The 17,676-nt window shown below is 25.1% G+C and overlaps 3 protein-coding genes across 3 annotated transcripts in view; 1 reads left to right on the forward strand and 2 right to left on the reverse strand.

Moving 5' to 3' along the window:
• pldB (phospholipase D1) overlaps window positions 1-2,490 on the forward strand; it is a gene marked incomplete at both ends in the record, with an annotated part of 4,166 nt that extends 1,676 nt beyond the window's left edge. The window contains 2 exons of the mRNA XM_636561.1: window positions 1-8; window positions 151-2,490. The exon at window positions 1-8 is cut by the window's left edge and continues 277 nt beyond it. Coding sequence (XP_641653.1) covers window positions 1-8; window positions 151-2,490 — 2,348 coding nt within the window. The remainder of the gene's footprint in view (window positions 9-150) is intronic.
• Window positions 2,491-2,832: 342 nt separating this feature from the next.
• Window positions 2,833-7,438, reverse strand: DDB_G0279485 (hypothetical protein; the record flags this gene model as incomplete). Its single annotated transcript, XM_636562.1, has 4 exons — window positions 2,833-5,939; window positions 6,128-6,445; window positions 6,603-6,932; window positions 7,057-7,438. The coding sequence occupies 4 exons, from the start codon at window positions 7,436-7,438 to the stop codon at window positions 2,833-2,835; spliced, it is 4,137 nt and encodes a 1,378-aa protein (XP_641654.1).
• Window positions 7,439-8,189: 751 nt separating this feature from the next.
• On the reverse strand, window positions 8,190-16,436 carry DDB_G0279487 (HEAT repeat-containing protein; the record flags this gene model as incomplete). Its single annotated transcript, XM_636563.1, has 3 exons — window positions 8,190-14,860; window positions 14,974-15,676; window positions 15,807-16,436. The coding sequence occupies 3 exons, from the start codon at window positions 16,434-16,436 to the stop codon at window positions 8,190-8,192; spliced, it is 8,004 nt and encodes a 2,667-aa protein (XP_641655.1).
• Between the last annotated feature and the right edge of the window lie 1,240 nt (window positions 16,437-17,676).

The following is a 17,676-nucleotide window of genomic DNA, read 5'->3' on the forward strand; positions in this document are numbered from 1 at the left end:
AAGGAAATGTAAAAATTTTAAAAATAATTTTATTATTTTTTTTTTTAGTATATAAATTATTAAAATAATTACTAATTTTTTTTTTTTTTATTTTTTTTTTATTTTTTTTTTATTATTATTGTTATTATTATTAATTTTTTTATAAATTAGTATAATAGATTTTTTTTAATGGAAAATAGAGATGAAGCATTAAATTGGGTAAATGCAATTAGATTTCATTCTAGACAAGGATTTAGATTTCAATCATTTTCAAAAGTTAGATCGAATATTAGTGTTGAATGGTTTATTAATGGTTCATCATATTATAATGAATTAGCAGAAACAATTAGAAGAGCAAAACATGAAATATTTATAACAGGTTGGTGGGTTAGTCCTTATGTTTATCTTCAAAGGGATAATGGTATTGAAAATATGGAAAAATCAAGATTAGATAGAATTTTAACAGAGAAAGCCAAAGAAGGTGTAAAAGTTTATGTATTAATGTGGAATGAAACAAATTTAGGTGTTCAATTGGGTAGTAGACATGCAAAGAATTGGTTAGAAGGTTGTCATTCAAATATTCATGTAATTAGACATCCAAAACGTTATCCACTCTCTTGGAGTCATCATCAAAAAAATGCAATTATTGATCAACAGATTGCTTTTGTTGGTGGTATAGATATTTGTTTGATGAGATATGAAACTAGTAAATTTCAATTGACCGATGATCAAGGTAAAAGATTCCCTGGAAAAGATTATGGTAATTTATTAGGTACTGTCATTAGAACTGGTGATCCTAAAAAAGATCAATTCAATCGTAGAGAATGTCCAAGAATGCCATGGCATGATGTTCATACTAAAATAGTTGGTCCATCTGCAAAAGATGTTGCAAGTAATTTCATTCAACGTTGGAATCATGCAATCTATGTTGAGAGATCAAATAGATTTCAACCAATTTTAGTTCCAAAGAATTACACTGGTTTACCATCTGATGATGCAAAACCTGATAAATGGAAAAATCTTGTTTCTAATATTAGAAAAGGTTTCTCTCATGTTTCTTATGGTAGAGAAAAGCCAACTCATTATCAAAGAGCTGGTGATAATCCAAAAGTTAGATCACATACAAGACAAGGTGCTTTTGGTTTACAATCTGATCAAATTGATAATAAAATTGATAAACAAAAAAATAATTCAACAAATTCTGAAAATTCTGAAAATTCTTATTCAGAATTTGATGAAGAAGATGAAGAAGGTAATCAAGAAGAAGAAGATGAAGATGAATTTGATGAATTTGAAAAAGATGAAAATCAAAAACAAGAAAATTCAAAAATTCCATTTAATAATAAACCATCAGATGCTGGTGGTTTAAAATCAAAAAATTATAAAAATAATAATAATAATAATATAATTGAATCATTAAAAGATGAAGAAAGTTTTGAATTACCAGGTACACCAAAAATTGATTTAAATAATGATAAATTATTAAAATCAATTTATCATTTATCTTCAAATATGTCAGAAAATAGTTGTGTTGTTCAAATGGTTAGATCAATTTGTCCATGGTCAGCAGGTACTGATGTTGAAGATTCATGTTATAAAGCTTATTTAGGTTTAATTAAAAATGCTCAACATTTTATTTATATTCAAAATTTATTTTTTATTTCAAGTTGTGGTTCAAAATTACCAAAGAATCGTATAGCATTAGCAATTTTAAATAGAGTTAGAAGAGCAATAACTTTAAAAGAAAAGTTTAGAGTTATTATAATGGTACCAATTAGTCCATCTGGTGATCTTGCATTAGCATCCTCAAGAATGATTATTGGTTGGACTAATAGAACAATAAGTCAAGGTGGTCAATCAATTTTAGAATTATTAAAAAATGAATTTCCTGATGTTGATTTAGATCAATATATTTCATTCAATTCAATTAGACAATGGGAAGCTAATGGTGATAGAATTTTCACTGAACAAATCTATGTACATAGTAAAGTTTTAATAGTTGATGATCGTGTAGCTGTAATTGGTAGTTGTAATATTAATGATAGAAGTATGATGGGTTCTCGTGATTCAGAATTGGCAGTAGTCGTTTCTGATCAAAGTAAACTATTAATTACAATGAATGGTAAACCTTTTAAAGTTGGTAAATTCCCTCATACACTTAGAGTTGGTCTTTGGAAAACTCATTTAAATTTAACTGATTCTGAAATTTCATCAATAATAGATCCAATAACTGATAATGCTTTTATTAATATTTGGAGAAAAACTGCTAGAAATAATTCAATCATTTATAAAGAAGTATTTGGTGATTGTATTTTAGAAAATCAAAGAAGACTTGGTATTGTTCAAAAAAAATATATTCCAAAAACAAATGAATTAATTGTTCAATTATCACAAATTCAAGGTGTTTTAATTGAATATCCACTAGATATGTTTTGTGAAAGTAATTTATTTAATGAACAAGTTGGAATTTTTACTGCTGAATCTTATGTTGATGTTTCAATTTTTACTTAAACAAAAAAAAAAAAAAAAAAAAAAAAATAAAATAATTTTTTATTACATATTGTGAAAATCATTCAAATCCATTTAAAATATTTGTAATTACAAAAAAGTGAGCAAACTTGGATAGTTCTTACAATAAATATTGTGAAAATAATTCAAAGTTGTACACTTTTTAAAATTTGAAAATTGTTCATATTATTTTTATATTAGTCCCATTATAAAATATTTGTAGTTACAAAAAAAGTGCTCAAACTTGAATGATTCTTACAATATTTATTTAAATTATTTAAATTATTTATTTTTTATTTATTTAAATTGATTTTGATTATTTACTTTTATTTTTTTTTTTTTTTTTTAAAGTGTATTTTTTTTTGAAAAACCTCTTTTAAAAAATTTATAATAAATTAATCTTGAAGTTGTACTATGTCTATATAAAACGATACCAAGTAAAATTACTAAAATAACAAAAAGGAAAGCACCACCAATTATAATACCAACTAATTGTGGAGTTGTTAAACCTTTTTTATTTGAAGAACAAATTGAATTTGGATCATCACTATTTGTTGATCTTGAATCAACTAAAACACTAAAATTTGGATCTAAACTAATTTCTCTTTTATAATTTGGAATTTCCATTGCAATAAATGATTTTGAATTACTAGAATTATTACTATCATACATATTAATTGGTATTTGAGTTATTGTTGAAATTAAACCATCAATAATTGAACGTTTTAAAAATCTACCTAATAAAATGATATTATCAATTTTAACTTGAATAAAACTTGAATCACCATTATCACCAAATTGAGAAGATGAGCAAATATCATCAGTTTTACTAGTTTCAAGTGATGCTGAAATTAATAGTTGTAAAGTATTTAAATTTGATTTAAATTCATAATGATCCATATCAATACTATATTTAACAGTATTTGGTTCAATTGAAATATTTGAATTTGCAAATGTTATAATTTTATATTCATGATATCTTACAATTTTTACAATAATATTAGTTTTCAAATTATTAACAGTATCACTAATAATTGAAGTATTAAATTGAAAATGATCATTATCAGTTTTAATAAAACTCCAATTTGAGAAAATAAATTCTCTAACTAATTTACCATTGAAATCAATTTCTTTAAGTGAATAAACTACAATTAAACTTTTATATTCACCTTCATAATTGAAATTAACATTTGGTGCATTTGGATCAATTGTACCATTTGAACCAGAACTTGTTGATAAACAATCTAAACCTGTATTTGGTGCAATACAAAGACATGTAAAATCAGATTTACAAGTACCTCTCGATGGGCCACCACAACTTGGTATACCTGGACATTGTTTTGGTGTAGTAGTTGGTGTATTAGTTGGATTAGGAGTTATTGAACCATCGGCTGGAATAGTTAAAGGATAATAATCTGAAATTAAACCATCCGATGTTTGAATTGCAATTTCAATTTTATTTTCAACACCAAAACTTTTAATTTGATCAGTTATAATTTGTCTATCAGAGAATGAAATAAAATTTTTAATTGTTACTGATGATGAACCACTTGTAATAAATTTAATAATTAAATTTGAAGTCAAATAACCCATTCTAAAACCATTAATTGTAATTAAACCATTATTATAATTTGCGTTTAGAATTTCTGGTTTCTCTTCGATCGTATTATTAATATAATAGGTTTTACCTAAAGATTTTAAACTATCAGTACTAAAACCAATTACATTTAAACAATTATCAGTTACACCAAATATTGAAAGTGTAATACCATCTGGATAACCAAAAGAGAATGGAATCATTGCATTCATTGAATAACTATAGGATCCATCATCATTTATTGATTTCATTGTTTGATTTGATGTAATAACTGATAAACTTGATGAAGCTAAATAAACAACTGGATCATGTCTTTGAGAGATACCATAGGAAAAAGAACTTGTTATAACATTAAATGTTATACTTTTAAAAAGTCCATCATTGGTTTTTATTAATGGTGAAACAGTGAAATCAATAAGATTTGGTGGATTTGGTTGACAATTTTGTTTACCACCAATTGTAGTTATTGATAATGCAGTTAAATTGACTTTCATAAATGGATTAACTTTTGTAACCGATGGATATTCACTAATATGACCTTGTTTATCTACTAACCAAGCATAGGCAATACGATAAGTTTGAGCTCTATCATTAGGTGTAATTGGAATATTTAAATGTTTAAGTGAATCTCCTTTTGAATTTAAAGTGAAATTCCAACCCAATGGATCTAAATCACTAATAATAGTAATTATACCATAATCGAAACCATTAATTGAATCTATTATATAAAATGAAAATGTAATATTAATTGTTTCTGTTGTTGGAATTTGGACTGGACTTGCTAAATATGAATAATAATCAATAATTGGTGGCATAATATCAGAGGTTGAAGATTTAACTCTTAGTTCTGCACTTGAATTAAAAACTGAATATAAAAGTACATTATCAAATTGAATTGGTGAAATCATATATGATATTGGACCAGTGAAAACATTTGCAGGTATATTAATTGTAAACTCTGAATAATTTGTAATTGGATTAAATTTACTAATAATTGCTTGATCAGTTTCATCACGGAAATAATCATTACCTTTTTGAGCTTGATAAACAATACGGAAATTTGTTGCCAATGCAAATGAATAATTTGGAATTACTGGTTCAGTTTTAAGATACATTATTACAGTTTTTGGGGAATTTGTAACATCTAAATCATTTTCACTGAAATAAATATCTTTAATAAAATCTAAACTACCAATTAATGGTGGAATATATGGTACACTTGTAATAATATCCAAATTACTATTATAAACATCATATTGTCGAAATAATTTTGAATTACCAACTCTATCAATTAATGTGAGTTTAACAGCAGCAAATGCAACACCAATCACTGCTTTTGGAATTGTAATTCTATAAGTTCCATTATAAATTGTACCTTGAATTAAATCATTTGGAGAAAATTGATAAATACATGCAACTGAACATAAATTTACAGATATTGAACCAACACCACTATCTTTATCACCAACACTAACAACAATTGAAAAAGATGATCCTTTTTCTTCATAACCATAATAATATAAAATTGGTGTTTGATTATCAGTGAAACCACTATCTGTTGGTGTAAAAACTTTATCAAAATAAATATCATTATTTGATAAACCAAAATAAACTGATAAACTAATTGATTGTTGGAGATATCTAAGAGTTGGCATTTCAAATTGATAATTAATTAAATTATTTGTAACATTAAAAACTCCAAATGGATAATTAATTGATTGTCTTATACTTGAAAATTGATCATTAATTAAAACAATTGGTCCTAAATATGGTGAACTAAATAAATATGAAATACCTGAATAATTTATATCTTTAATAACTTTACCTCCAAAATTATTTGGTATCATTTCATTTTCTATTTTTTTTAATTATTTAAATTAAATTAATAAAAAAAATGAAAAAAAATAAAAAAAATAAAAAAATATTAATATTATTATTATTATTATTATTATTATTATTATTATTATTATTATTATTATTATTATTATTATTATTAAAATATAATTAATAATTAAATTTTTTTTCAAAAAAATATATATTTACTATAAAATGAAGTATTAAATTCTTGAATAGTTGTTATTCTATCACCATAATATGTAAAAACATAATTAAAAGTTGAAATTGATGATGATGGTAAAACATTTAAATAGGTAACAGTATTTCCATTATTTAAAACTTTAAAATTTAATGTTAAAGCAGCGTTTGGTGAAATTTGTGTTGTTTGAAAAAGATATTTATTTGAATCATCTATTGAATATTCATATATATTATAACAGTGCCAATATTTCATATTTAAATTTTTATTACAATCAATTGGGTATGTATTATTTGAAATTGGTGTTGGTGGATTACTTTGTATTTCTATTTTATTTATTTTTAATTAAAAATAATAATAAATTAAATTAATATTAAATAATTATAAAATATGATAATAAAAAAAAAAAAAAAAAAAAAAAAAAAAAAAAAAAAAAAAAAAAAAAAAAAAAAAAAAAAAAAAAAAAAAAAAAAAAAAACATACTTGGATATAATTGATTTGGAAATTCAAAATAAGTAGTTTGATTAAAAATTGGAATTGTTGTAGTTGCTATGGTATTAGATACTTGTTTATCATTTAAAATAAGTGAAAAATACATATAATAATTATTTAAATATCTAAAATTACTTGATGAATTACTTGTAAGTATTCTGAAACCATAAGCAGTAATATTTTGTGGAAAAACTACCCTAACAGTTGGAAAAAGTTGATCAATACCATTTAATTTTGCTAAATATGTATAATATCCTGCAAAACCTTTATAAGGGTAACCATTTGCTAATGTTTTAACATAACCTATATTACTTGGTACAACTTTAATTTTAAATATTAATATATTGAAAATATCTCCATGCATAAAAAAAAAAAAAAAAAAAAAAAAAAAAAAAAAAAAAAAAAAAAAAAAAAAAAAAAAAAAATAATAATAATAATTACTTACCTTTACAAATAACTGATACAGATATTGGATTTACAGTTACTTGAGGAACATTAAATGTTGGTTTAATTATAATTGTTGAATTAAATCCAATTGAACATGAAATCTTTAATCTATATAATTCTGAAAAATTATTATCAACCCCTTGAGAATATGGTTCTTGTGTTGCTGAAAAACCATTTTCCCATTCTGTGATTAAAATACTTGGATCACTTTTATCAACTCTAATTATATATTCATTGCTGCAAGAACTAGCTTCAGATATCATTCTATTATTTACAATATTAAATGTACTTGTATAATCTGTTAATTTTACATTTAATGAAAATGTTTCATTCACATTTAAAATAAATAAAATGAAAAAATAAATTATAAATTTATTCATTTTATTTTATTTCTTATTATTTTATTTATTATTTTTATTAATTATTATTATATGTATATATATATATTTTTTTTTTTTTTATATGTATGGAAAAAAAAAAAAAAAAAAAAAAAATAGAATTACAATTTTATTTAAGTAACAAAGATAATAAATTAAAAAAATATAAAAAAAAAAGGAAGAAAATCAGAGAATTGTTAATTGACGAAAAAAATAAATAAAAATATTGAAAATAAAAAAAAAAATAAAAAAAAAAAAAAAATAAAATGAAAAAAAAATAAGAAAATAAAAAAATAATTAAGATATTTTTATAGTTTTTGATTTTTATTTTTTGTTTGTTGTTTTGGAAATTTAAAAAGACTTTTCGGATATTTTTTTTTTTCCCTTCCAAAAAAAATTAAAAAAAAATAAAATTAAATTATAAAAAATAAAAAAAAAAATTCTTTTTACCAAAAGTGATTTTGAAAATATCACAATTAAATCACATTTTTATTTTACAAGGTAGATACCCCCTTATTATTTAAAAATTTCCATTAATTTGATTGATATTATTTAAAAATTTTAAAATAAAAAAAAAAAAAAACCTACCTATAGACACACTGAAAAAAAAAAAAAAATTTTTGTGATCTTATTAAATAATAAATAAATATTTTTTTTTTTTTTTTTTTTAATAATTTTCTGTATATATATATTTTAATTTTATTTTATTTTTAATTTTTTTTAATTTTTTTTTTTTTTTAATTTTTTTTAAATTTTATTTTTCAATATCACTATCAGGTGATAATTTCATTAAAACTCTTTTATGATAATCAATTAAAGAATTTGCCATTGATGAATCACCAGATAATTCTAATTGTTTAATTAAATCATCCATTACAATGGATTCTTTAAAGATTTGAAGTGAATGAACTAAAGTTCTTTCAGCAGCTAATTTTAGAGGTAAATTAGTTCTTTCTTTTAATCTATTCATAGTTGGTACGACAATATCACGTAAATATTGTCTTGATAATTGTTGATTTGATTTACAGAAACGTTTAATAACATTGAGAGCACTAATTGATACGGAAGATGATTGATCACCAATGAGATGACAAATGGAAGGTACTAAATCCTTTGCATAGGTTAAAGGCGAAGCAACTAAAATAGCTTCAGCCAAATAAGCAGAGGATTCACGAATTGGACCTTTTTCATCACGACAATCGGTTTGAATGATTTTAATGATGGTTGGCATATTTGGTGATTGAGAATCGATTAAATTCTTACCAGATGCTTTGAAAATTTCACCCAATGCCAATGATTTACCATAACGAGAGAGTACTGATTGAGAAGGTGAGATGAGATTGGTTTTAATGAATTGATTCAATTCAGTGAGAGAAGTAAAACATTTTGAAGAGGCACCAATAGTTTGAGCGACCATTGATCTGAGATCATCGGAAGGTTGATAAAGGAAGTCCACAATGGTGGCGATTGCTTTATCGAGTGTAGCTTGTTCAACTTTTGGTTTCTTTTCAAAAATGGATTGAAGTGCTCTAAGTTTACTTTCTTGTGAAATACTATCGGCTGTACTAATACCAGTGATTAATGAATTTACCAATTGATCAACTGAAGAACTTAATGTCATTAAAAGACCCAAAGCAGAGGCTGCATTGGTTCTAACATTTTTATGAGAATCAGAGAGACATTTAATAAAGGTTGGTTGAAGTTGATGAAGGAAAATCTTCATACTTGCTGGTGATTTACTAATGAGTAATGATAAAGTTTGAAGGATTGCAGATTTAACTTGCCATGGGAATTTATCACCAATTACCAAAATCAATGGACCAGTGATTTGCATAACAAATGGTTTGAGAGCATCGGCACTAGTATGATTGATAACGGTTCTAAGGGTATTGGTAGCTTGTTCTCTTTGATCACTTGTACCATACATAAGACCAGAGATAAGAACTGGTAAAACTGAAGCCAAACCTTTTGGTAAACAAAAGCCTGGAATAGTTGAAACCTCTTCATAGGTTTCATTAACCAACAATTGAATACCTTTTTGGAAGACTGGTAAATAGGTAAGATTATCTTTTTTCAAAGATTTAGTGATGAAACCCAAAGCATTATTTGCTGCTTGTTGTACCAATGCATCTGGATCATTAAATAATGAAAGTAATGAAAGTAATAATTCCTCTGGATATTCAGTGACCATGGTATTACCATTATAGAATTCACCAATGAGTTCACAAGCACCCAAACGAATATTTGGTAATCTAATTTCAGTTTGTTCAATTAACAATCCAATTAAAGTATCCCAACCTTGTTCATCGATTGATTTACAAATTGAAACGGCGGCTTCTTTAATTTCTTTAGCATTTGAAATAGTATTTGGATTTGTGAAAGATTCAATAAGTGATGGAATAATAGTTGAAAGATGAACGTAAAGACCTTCACCAGCATCAGCGGCAAGTGATGATAAAGCAGTGACATTACTTGTTGAAATAGGTCTACTTAAAAGTTTTGGAATAAGTACAGGCAATACAATACTACTTCTAACTAAAATAACTTGACGAAGACCATCCAAAGCATAACCAGCAAGATCCTTATTGTTGGAATTATCCAAGAGTTGAATAAGTTGTGGTAAAATTTCATTACTAGCTTTTGAACCAAAAGTATGATAGAGATGATCGAAAGCTTTAGCGGCTGCCTCTCTAACATCAATGAGTGGATCACATAATGCTTTGGTGATACAAGTTACAACACTTGAAAGGTATGGAAGTAATTGAGTCTTTGCAGAGGAAATAACTTCACTAAGACCAATACAAACACCTTGTCTAGTTTCTTCGAGTTCTGATCTAAGACCACGTTCAAGAATTGGTAAAATCTCTGGTAAAATACGATCACTAAGTTTACTAACAATATCACCCAAAGTTTTAGCGGAAATTTGTCTCTTTTCAACATTATTTGAACCAATGGAACTAATAATCATTTCAATAAGAGTTGGTAAAATCTCACGAAGTGTCTTTGGTGTATTACTAACAATATATTTCCAAATTAATAATACCTTTTGACGAACTGATGAATTATTATCAAATCTCATCATATACAATGATGAAAGAATACGACCTAATCTTTCTTTACCTAAAATCTTTTGAATATCATTACCACTTGAACCTGGTTCATCATCATCATCATCTTTAGCATTATAAGAACTATTATTTGATTGGACTTCTTGAGCGGTTGTACCTGCTAATTTGAATAATAAATCACCAAATAATTGAACACAAGATAAACGAATTCTCCAATTTTCATGGAATAATACTTTCTCTAAGGCTGGAACAATCACTTCAATACCTGTTACTGCAAATTGTAAAACAATCGATTGACCACATCTCATACAAACTTCACGAACTGGATCAGAATCATCAGCTAAACCTTTCAAAACTTGTGGTAAAACTTTTGGAAGATATGGAAGGAAAAGATCACCCAAAGAAATTGGTGTAAAAATAAAGATTGATAAAATACCTTCTCTAACATGTGGACGTGGTGAATTGGTCATTGCTAACAATTCATTGATTAATGAATTGAATCTACTAATATCTAATGAAGCTAAAACCTCTGATAAACCTTGAGCAGCACCACTTCTTTCGACAGCACCTTGATCAGATTTAACGGTTTCCAATAACCAAGGAATAAGAGTTGAGAAATTCTCTTCACCCATACCACGAACTAATAAACCAAGTGCACGTGCACAAATGGCTCTAACCTCTGGAATTGGATCTAAAAGTACGGTTTTCATAACTGGCATTAAAATATTTAAATAAGGTACTAAATCTTTTGGTTCAGTTAATGAACAAAGATTACCAACGATTTGACAAGACATTTTCTTTAATTCACTACTTCTCTCTTTAAGAGTTCTCTCTAAAATTGGAAGTAATAAAGAGAGTGAAGCTGGATCAATTGTATGAACGTAATTGGTTGATAAAAGATTCTCTAATAATTCTTTTGAATGAATTTCTGGATCATCATAGGTTTGAAGTAATAATGGTACATGAATTTGAATTTCTGGATTTCTAATGACTGAACCAATATGAGAGAGAGCTTCTTTAGCTGCTTCTTGAACTTTGGTATGAGTATCATTGAGAACATAGGTAAGTTTTGGTACAATAGTTGGTAAACATGATGAGAGTTGTTTTGGTGCACAAAAAGCCATAGCACCCAATAATTCAATTGAGCCTTCTTTGGTTCTCCATGAACGATCATCCAATGCTTTTAATAGTGCTGGTAAAACGATTTTAACACCATGACCACTAAGTTGTGACATGATAGCTTTGGCAGTATCTGCTGTAGCATCACGAACCTCACTAACATTATCACCAAAACAAACTAAAAGTTTTGGAAGAATATGAATAATGTATGGTTCGAAAACACGACCAATTGTATTACAAAGACATTCGAAAGCAAATAAAGCACCTTGACGACTAGTTGGATGTTTTTTATCTTCGATATAGGATTGAAGAGTATCGAGAATTGAATAGTTTTTCAAAGAACCAATACCTAAACCCTTGACAGAACCTGCTAAACCAAATGCTGCACCACGTCTATCTGCATAATTACCACTACTATTCTTTAATTTCTCTAATAACATTGGAATTAAACGATCACCTTGTTTCTTAAATGATGGAATCAATTGAGCGATACATTTTGAAATACCAACTTGAACACTCTCTGATGGAATTGATAAAGCATCCACTAGCTTATCAATTACAATTGAAACTTTTGGATTTGAAGCATCCATATGTTTTGCCAAAGCACCCATATAGACGACGACATTTGCACGAATTGAATCCTCTTCACCTGTTCCATTATCTGGACGTGCCAAGAAAGCTTCAAAAGTTGCCAACAATTCACCAGAGAATTGAACACCTTGTTGATTAATAATTGACATACCAGTTGATACAAACTCTTGAACAACCTCTTCCTTTGGATCGAATAAACCACGCTCAATGATTTTAGTGAATAATGATTTCAATACCTCTGGTTCAACGATTGCATTACCTAAACCCGATAAAGCAGTGGCTACGGAAATTCTAAATTTACTAGTGATTGGAGTTTCTCTAATTTCATCTGGATAATTTTGTTCATAAATCTCGAAAAGATTATCAACAATCTCTGGAATCATATGAGTATGACAAGTGGCAGCCTCTTTAATTGCCAATGCATTGATTTTTCTAGTTTCAGAGTTTACATTAAAAGTTGAATCTGATAAAAGTTTCATGAAATCCTCTGGTAATTGAGTTGGTTGATTTGTAGCCAACCAAATCTTCTCTGCCAATGCAGAGGTATTTGCATCATGATTATCGAATCTTGCAAACCAAAGGCTACCAATATATTTATCTTCCCAAACGAATGATGGTGAATAAATGGAAGGAATTTTCTCAATTGCTTGTAAGCAAATCGAACGAACTTGAACATGTTTAGAGATAATACCCTCCATTAATTCACCAATATCACTAGTTTCAACACCTTCAATCAATTGGAAAATTGTATTTCTAGCTTGAGCTTCTAAACGTGAATTGGTTGAAACCACAATAATCAAAGAAGAAATCATTGAACCTCTTGGATAGGCTTGACCTTGAGCGGTATGTTTTTGAATGATCTCCATTGAAATCTCTTGAATTGTAAAAGAGATTGTAGTCTCTAAACCATTCTTTATAATTGGCCAAAAGTAATTAAAAGCGAAACCACTCAAAGCCTCTTTTGCAATGGATTCTCTAATATGAGTTAAAATCTTTTGAATGAAACCTAAAATTTGAATCTCTGATAAAGTTGGACGATAATAAATATTATTGATAATGTAAATGTAATGACGTGCAAATGAACGATCCAATTTGAAACGTGATGGTACGCAACAAATTAACTTTTCAAATACTTGAGTGAATTGATGATTGGTAATTTCATGTTTCATCAATTGTAATAATGCCACTATAATTGGTGACATAAATTCACCAACAAATTGAGGATTTGAACTTGACTTGGCCATAGTTTGACAGGTATCCATTGCTAAATGTAAACGATCGATAACATCTTGAACATCTTTACGAATTACAGCTTGAGCAGCCAATTGTTTTTGTCTTTCTTTCTCTTGTTTCTCTAATTCACCAGATTGAATCTTTTTCTTTTCTTCAATTCTCTTTCTAGACTCTTCATCACGTTGTTCCTCGGCTGTCTTTGGCTTAACTTTACGATCATTTCTAGATTCAACGAGTTGTTCTTGTTTTTCAACAAATAATTCAGTTGGTAGCGTATGATAGATTGACCATTGTTGTTGAGTAATTGCTAAAACTGGTTCATAAGATAATGCTTTTACCATTAATTTAACCAATTCTTCATTCAACAATGGTACATTATAATTCATTAAACCATTGATAGCTTGTTGGAATGCTTGTTGATAAGATTTATTTTTCTTTTGATTTAAACCTTTTTCAAAAATATATTTACTAATTTCAATAGCATTTGAACTTAAAGTTGTATTTACATCATTTTGAATCAATGATGAAACACGTTTCCAATTATAATTTATAAATGGATGATAACAAATTAATGATAACATTGGATATAATTCACTTTTTATATTTTTTGATAAAATTGATCTAAATGCAATTAAATAATTCTTTTTATTTGAAATTGTAGTTGTTGTAGTGGTTGTTGATTCAACATTTGAATTAATTATTTGTGGTGTTATAATTAAAGAATCATCAAATAAAATTGTAGAAAATTCAATTAATAATTGATTTGATAATAATGGATAATCAATATCAACAGAATCATTTCTTGATAAAATAGATCTAATTTTAATTGCAGAATGTTTTGAAACTGACCATTGACTATGAAGTAAACAATTTAATACAGATGAATAAAGTGGTGATTTGTCATTTAATTTAATTGATGGAAAAGATTTAACTCTAAGGAATAATGTTAATAATAAATCGATTGCATGATCTTTTTTTGAGGTTCTTTGAATGAAACCATCAGTATGAAGGAATGATGTTGATGCATATAGATTTGAGATTGTAGTTTTATCAGTTGAATATTTGGTGAAAATATCATTCTTTGGTACACCAGTGGTTGTAATCAATGATAACATATAATGTAAGGATGCTGTTGTTGTTGATGGATCACAAGTTTTAGCATTCTTTACATTCTTTAAGATTGTATTAATAGTCTCTGTAAAACCATTAATAATTTGAATCACTTTTTTATTTGTACCATTTGCTTCGGGTCCTAATGATTTTGAAAGTGATAAAATAACTTGTCCCTTTATAATATCATCATCATTCTTTAAACTATTTGTAATAATTTTTATAGTTTGTTCTGGTAATTCTTCAACCATTTTCATAACTTTACCTAATAATTTAAATCCTTTATTTCTATTATCTTTATTTACTAAATTATATATTAAAAATAATTTAAAATAATTAATAAATAATTTTTTTTTTTTTTTTTTTTTTTTTTTTTTTTTTTTTTTAAATTTAAATAAATAAAAAAAAACTACTTACATTCTTTTTCTAAATAAATTGAAATTGATTGAAGTATTTGTTTTGATAATTGTAATTTTTCAGTTGTTAAAGATAATCTTTCAATGAAATTTTTAGTTGAAATGATTGAAGAGATAATTGAAATTATGATTAATTTTTGTGATGGATTACCAGCTACTGATAAAGTTTTTAAGAGATCATCGGTAATCATTGATGAGATTAATTTTGTATCTTTTGATCTCTCAATGATTAAAGTAAAAGTTTTCTTTAAGAGTTTACGATTCTCTTCGATTGAAATGGTTGATTGAATCACTGGTAGCAACATTGGTAATAACATTGATTTCAAAAGTGATGATAAATCAATTACATTGAAATCACTTGAAAGATTCTCTAAAATGAATATCAAAATTTTGAAAACTTGATCTTGATCTCTCTTGATATGACGTGATAATGGTGGTAATATAATCGATTGTAAATCTTCATTTGTCAATTGATTAAATAACCTCTTAAAAAATTTATGTTCTTCAATCTTTTGTTGACTACTACCAATAACTGTCTTATTATAAATATTTAATAAATCATTAATTTTGAATGTATTATCTTGTTCTTTTTGTTTATTTGATTGATCTGTAAAATTTCTAAGTAAAAAATAAACAATAAAAAAACTTTTATTACTTGAATCTTTTGTAACAATATTTTGATAAAATGTTAAAATTTTATTTTTCTATTAAAAAAAAAAAAAAAAAAAAAAAAAAAAAAAAATTAAATTACAAAAAAAAAAAAATTAATATGTATGTTAAAATTTATTATTATTAATTATTATTATTTTTATATTTTATTTTATTTTTACTTACGTTTAAAATTTGATTAAAAATTGGTTGATTATTTTTCATATGTTGTAAAGTTAATTCACGATATAATAATTCTTGAGCAGCAAATAAGAGTGTAGTTAAATCGGAATTTGATTGAATTTGATCAATGAAATAGTTTAGTAAAACTAAAGAGAATGACATTAAAGTATTTTGTGGAACATATTTTGATCTTTTATTTGTTGGTAATAATTTCGCTAATCTACCAATCTCTCTAAGTGTAAATTTGACAATATTTATCTTTAATTCATCGGTCACAAGGCTAGTATTAGTTGCGCTTGAAATATCCTTAAATAATTGCTTTAAAGATTGAACTAAACTGAAAATCCATTGTGAATCAGGTCCAATTGAATAACTTGTAAAGTATAAATAGATCAATACTTTTAATTTCTCTTCTAAATCAACTGTTGTTGTTGTTGTTGTCGTTGTTGCATCATTCTCTTGAGTTGATAATTCGTGTTTACCTATTGAGTTAATTCTTGTTAATGTATTTTTTCTTTCACTCAATTTATTTGATTGAATTGATTTCTCTAATTCTTTAATTTCACTATAGAAACTGTCTTGTTGTTGCTGATCATCTAAAATAATAGATGATGATGGGTTCTCTTCATTCATTTTTTCGTGTATTGTTAAGGTGGGATGTATATTAATATAATTATAATTTTTGGGGATGGGAAAGGGATGTTTAAAATTATTTAATTATTAACCAAATTTTTTTTTTTAAGTTGTTAAAATTTAACTTTGGCAACAAAAAAAAAATTGGTTGCTTTAAAAACAAAAAAAAAAGTTTTAAAAGTGTGGTGATTTGAAAAAATATTGTGAAAAAAAAAAAATTAAATGATTATGTGTTTCTTTTTTTTTTAATCTTTTTTTTTTTTTTTTTTTTTAGGGAATATGTGAGTTGAATGAGTTTGAAATACTAAAATATTAAACACAAACAAACAATATAAACTATTTTTTTATTTTTTTTTTTTTTTTTTTAACAAAAAACAAACAATGCAATGTTGTTCTTTTGGTGAGTGATCAAAAAAAAAAAAAAAAAAAAAAAAAAGGAAAAAAGTGAAAAAAAAAAAAGGAAAAAAGTGAAAAAAAAAAAAATAAAATTTTTTTTTTTTTTTTGACTTCAAAAAATAAAAAAAAAAATAAAAAAAAATAAAAAAAAAATTGAAGTTTCGTAATTATATATTTGACAAAATAAAATAATTCCTTTATTTTTTATTCACAATCAAGTATTTTTAAAATAATAATAAGTTATATATAAAAGTAATTTTTTATACTATTTTATTTACTTGGATCACATTTTTTTACCACTTTTCTTTTTTTTTTTTTTTATAGTTTAACGCAGCTTATATATTTTAGGTTTGATTATTTATTTTAAAATTATATTCTTTGTGAATCACCATATTGAAAAAACAAATTGAGAAAAAAAAAATAAAAAAAAAAAAAAAAATATTGATATTATATTAAAAAAAAAAAAAAATGAAATAAGAATAACAAAGCGATGATAAAAATTTTTTTTTAAAAAAAAAACAATGATAATACAAATATTTTTAGTTAAATAGATTAAGTAAATAAAAAAAATTTTAATTAAATTTAATTAAATTTTTGGAAAAAAAAAAAAAAAAAAATGAAAAAAAAATAAAAAAAAAAATAAAAATAAAAAAAAAAATGTTTAAAATTAATTTTCAAGAAAAAAAAAATAAAAATAAATCAGTTATCTCTTTTTTTTTTTTTTTTTTTTTTTTTTTTTTTTTTTCATTTTTTATAATTTTTTTTAATAATTTTTTTTTTTTTTTTTATAATTTCTTCTAAAGATAAAGATAACAATAATATCAATATAAATAATTGTTATCAA

Source organism: Dictyostelium discoideum, assembly GCF_000004695.1.
Source record: "Dictyostelium discoideum AX4 chromosome 3 chromosome, whole genome shotgun sequence".
Taxonomy (NCBI): domain Eukaryota; phylum Evosea; class Eumycetozoa; order Dictyosteliales; family Dictyosteliaceae; genus Dictyostelium; species Dictyostelium discoideum.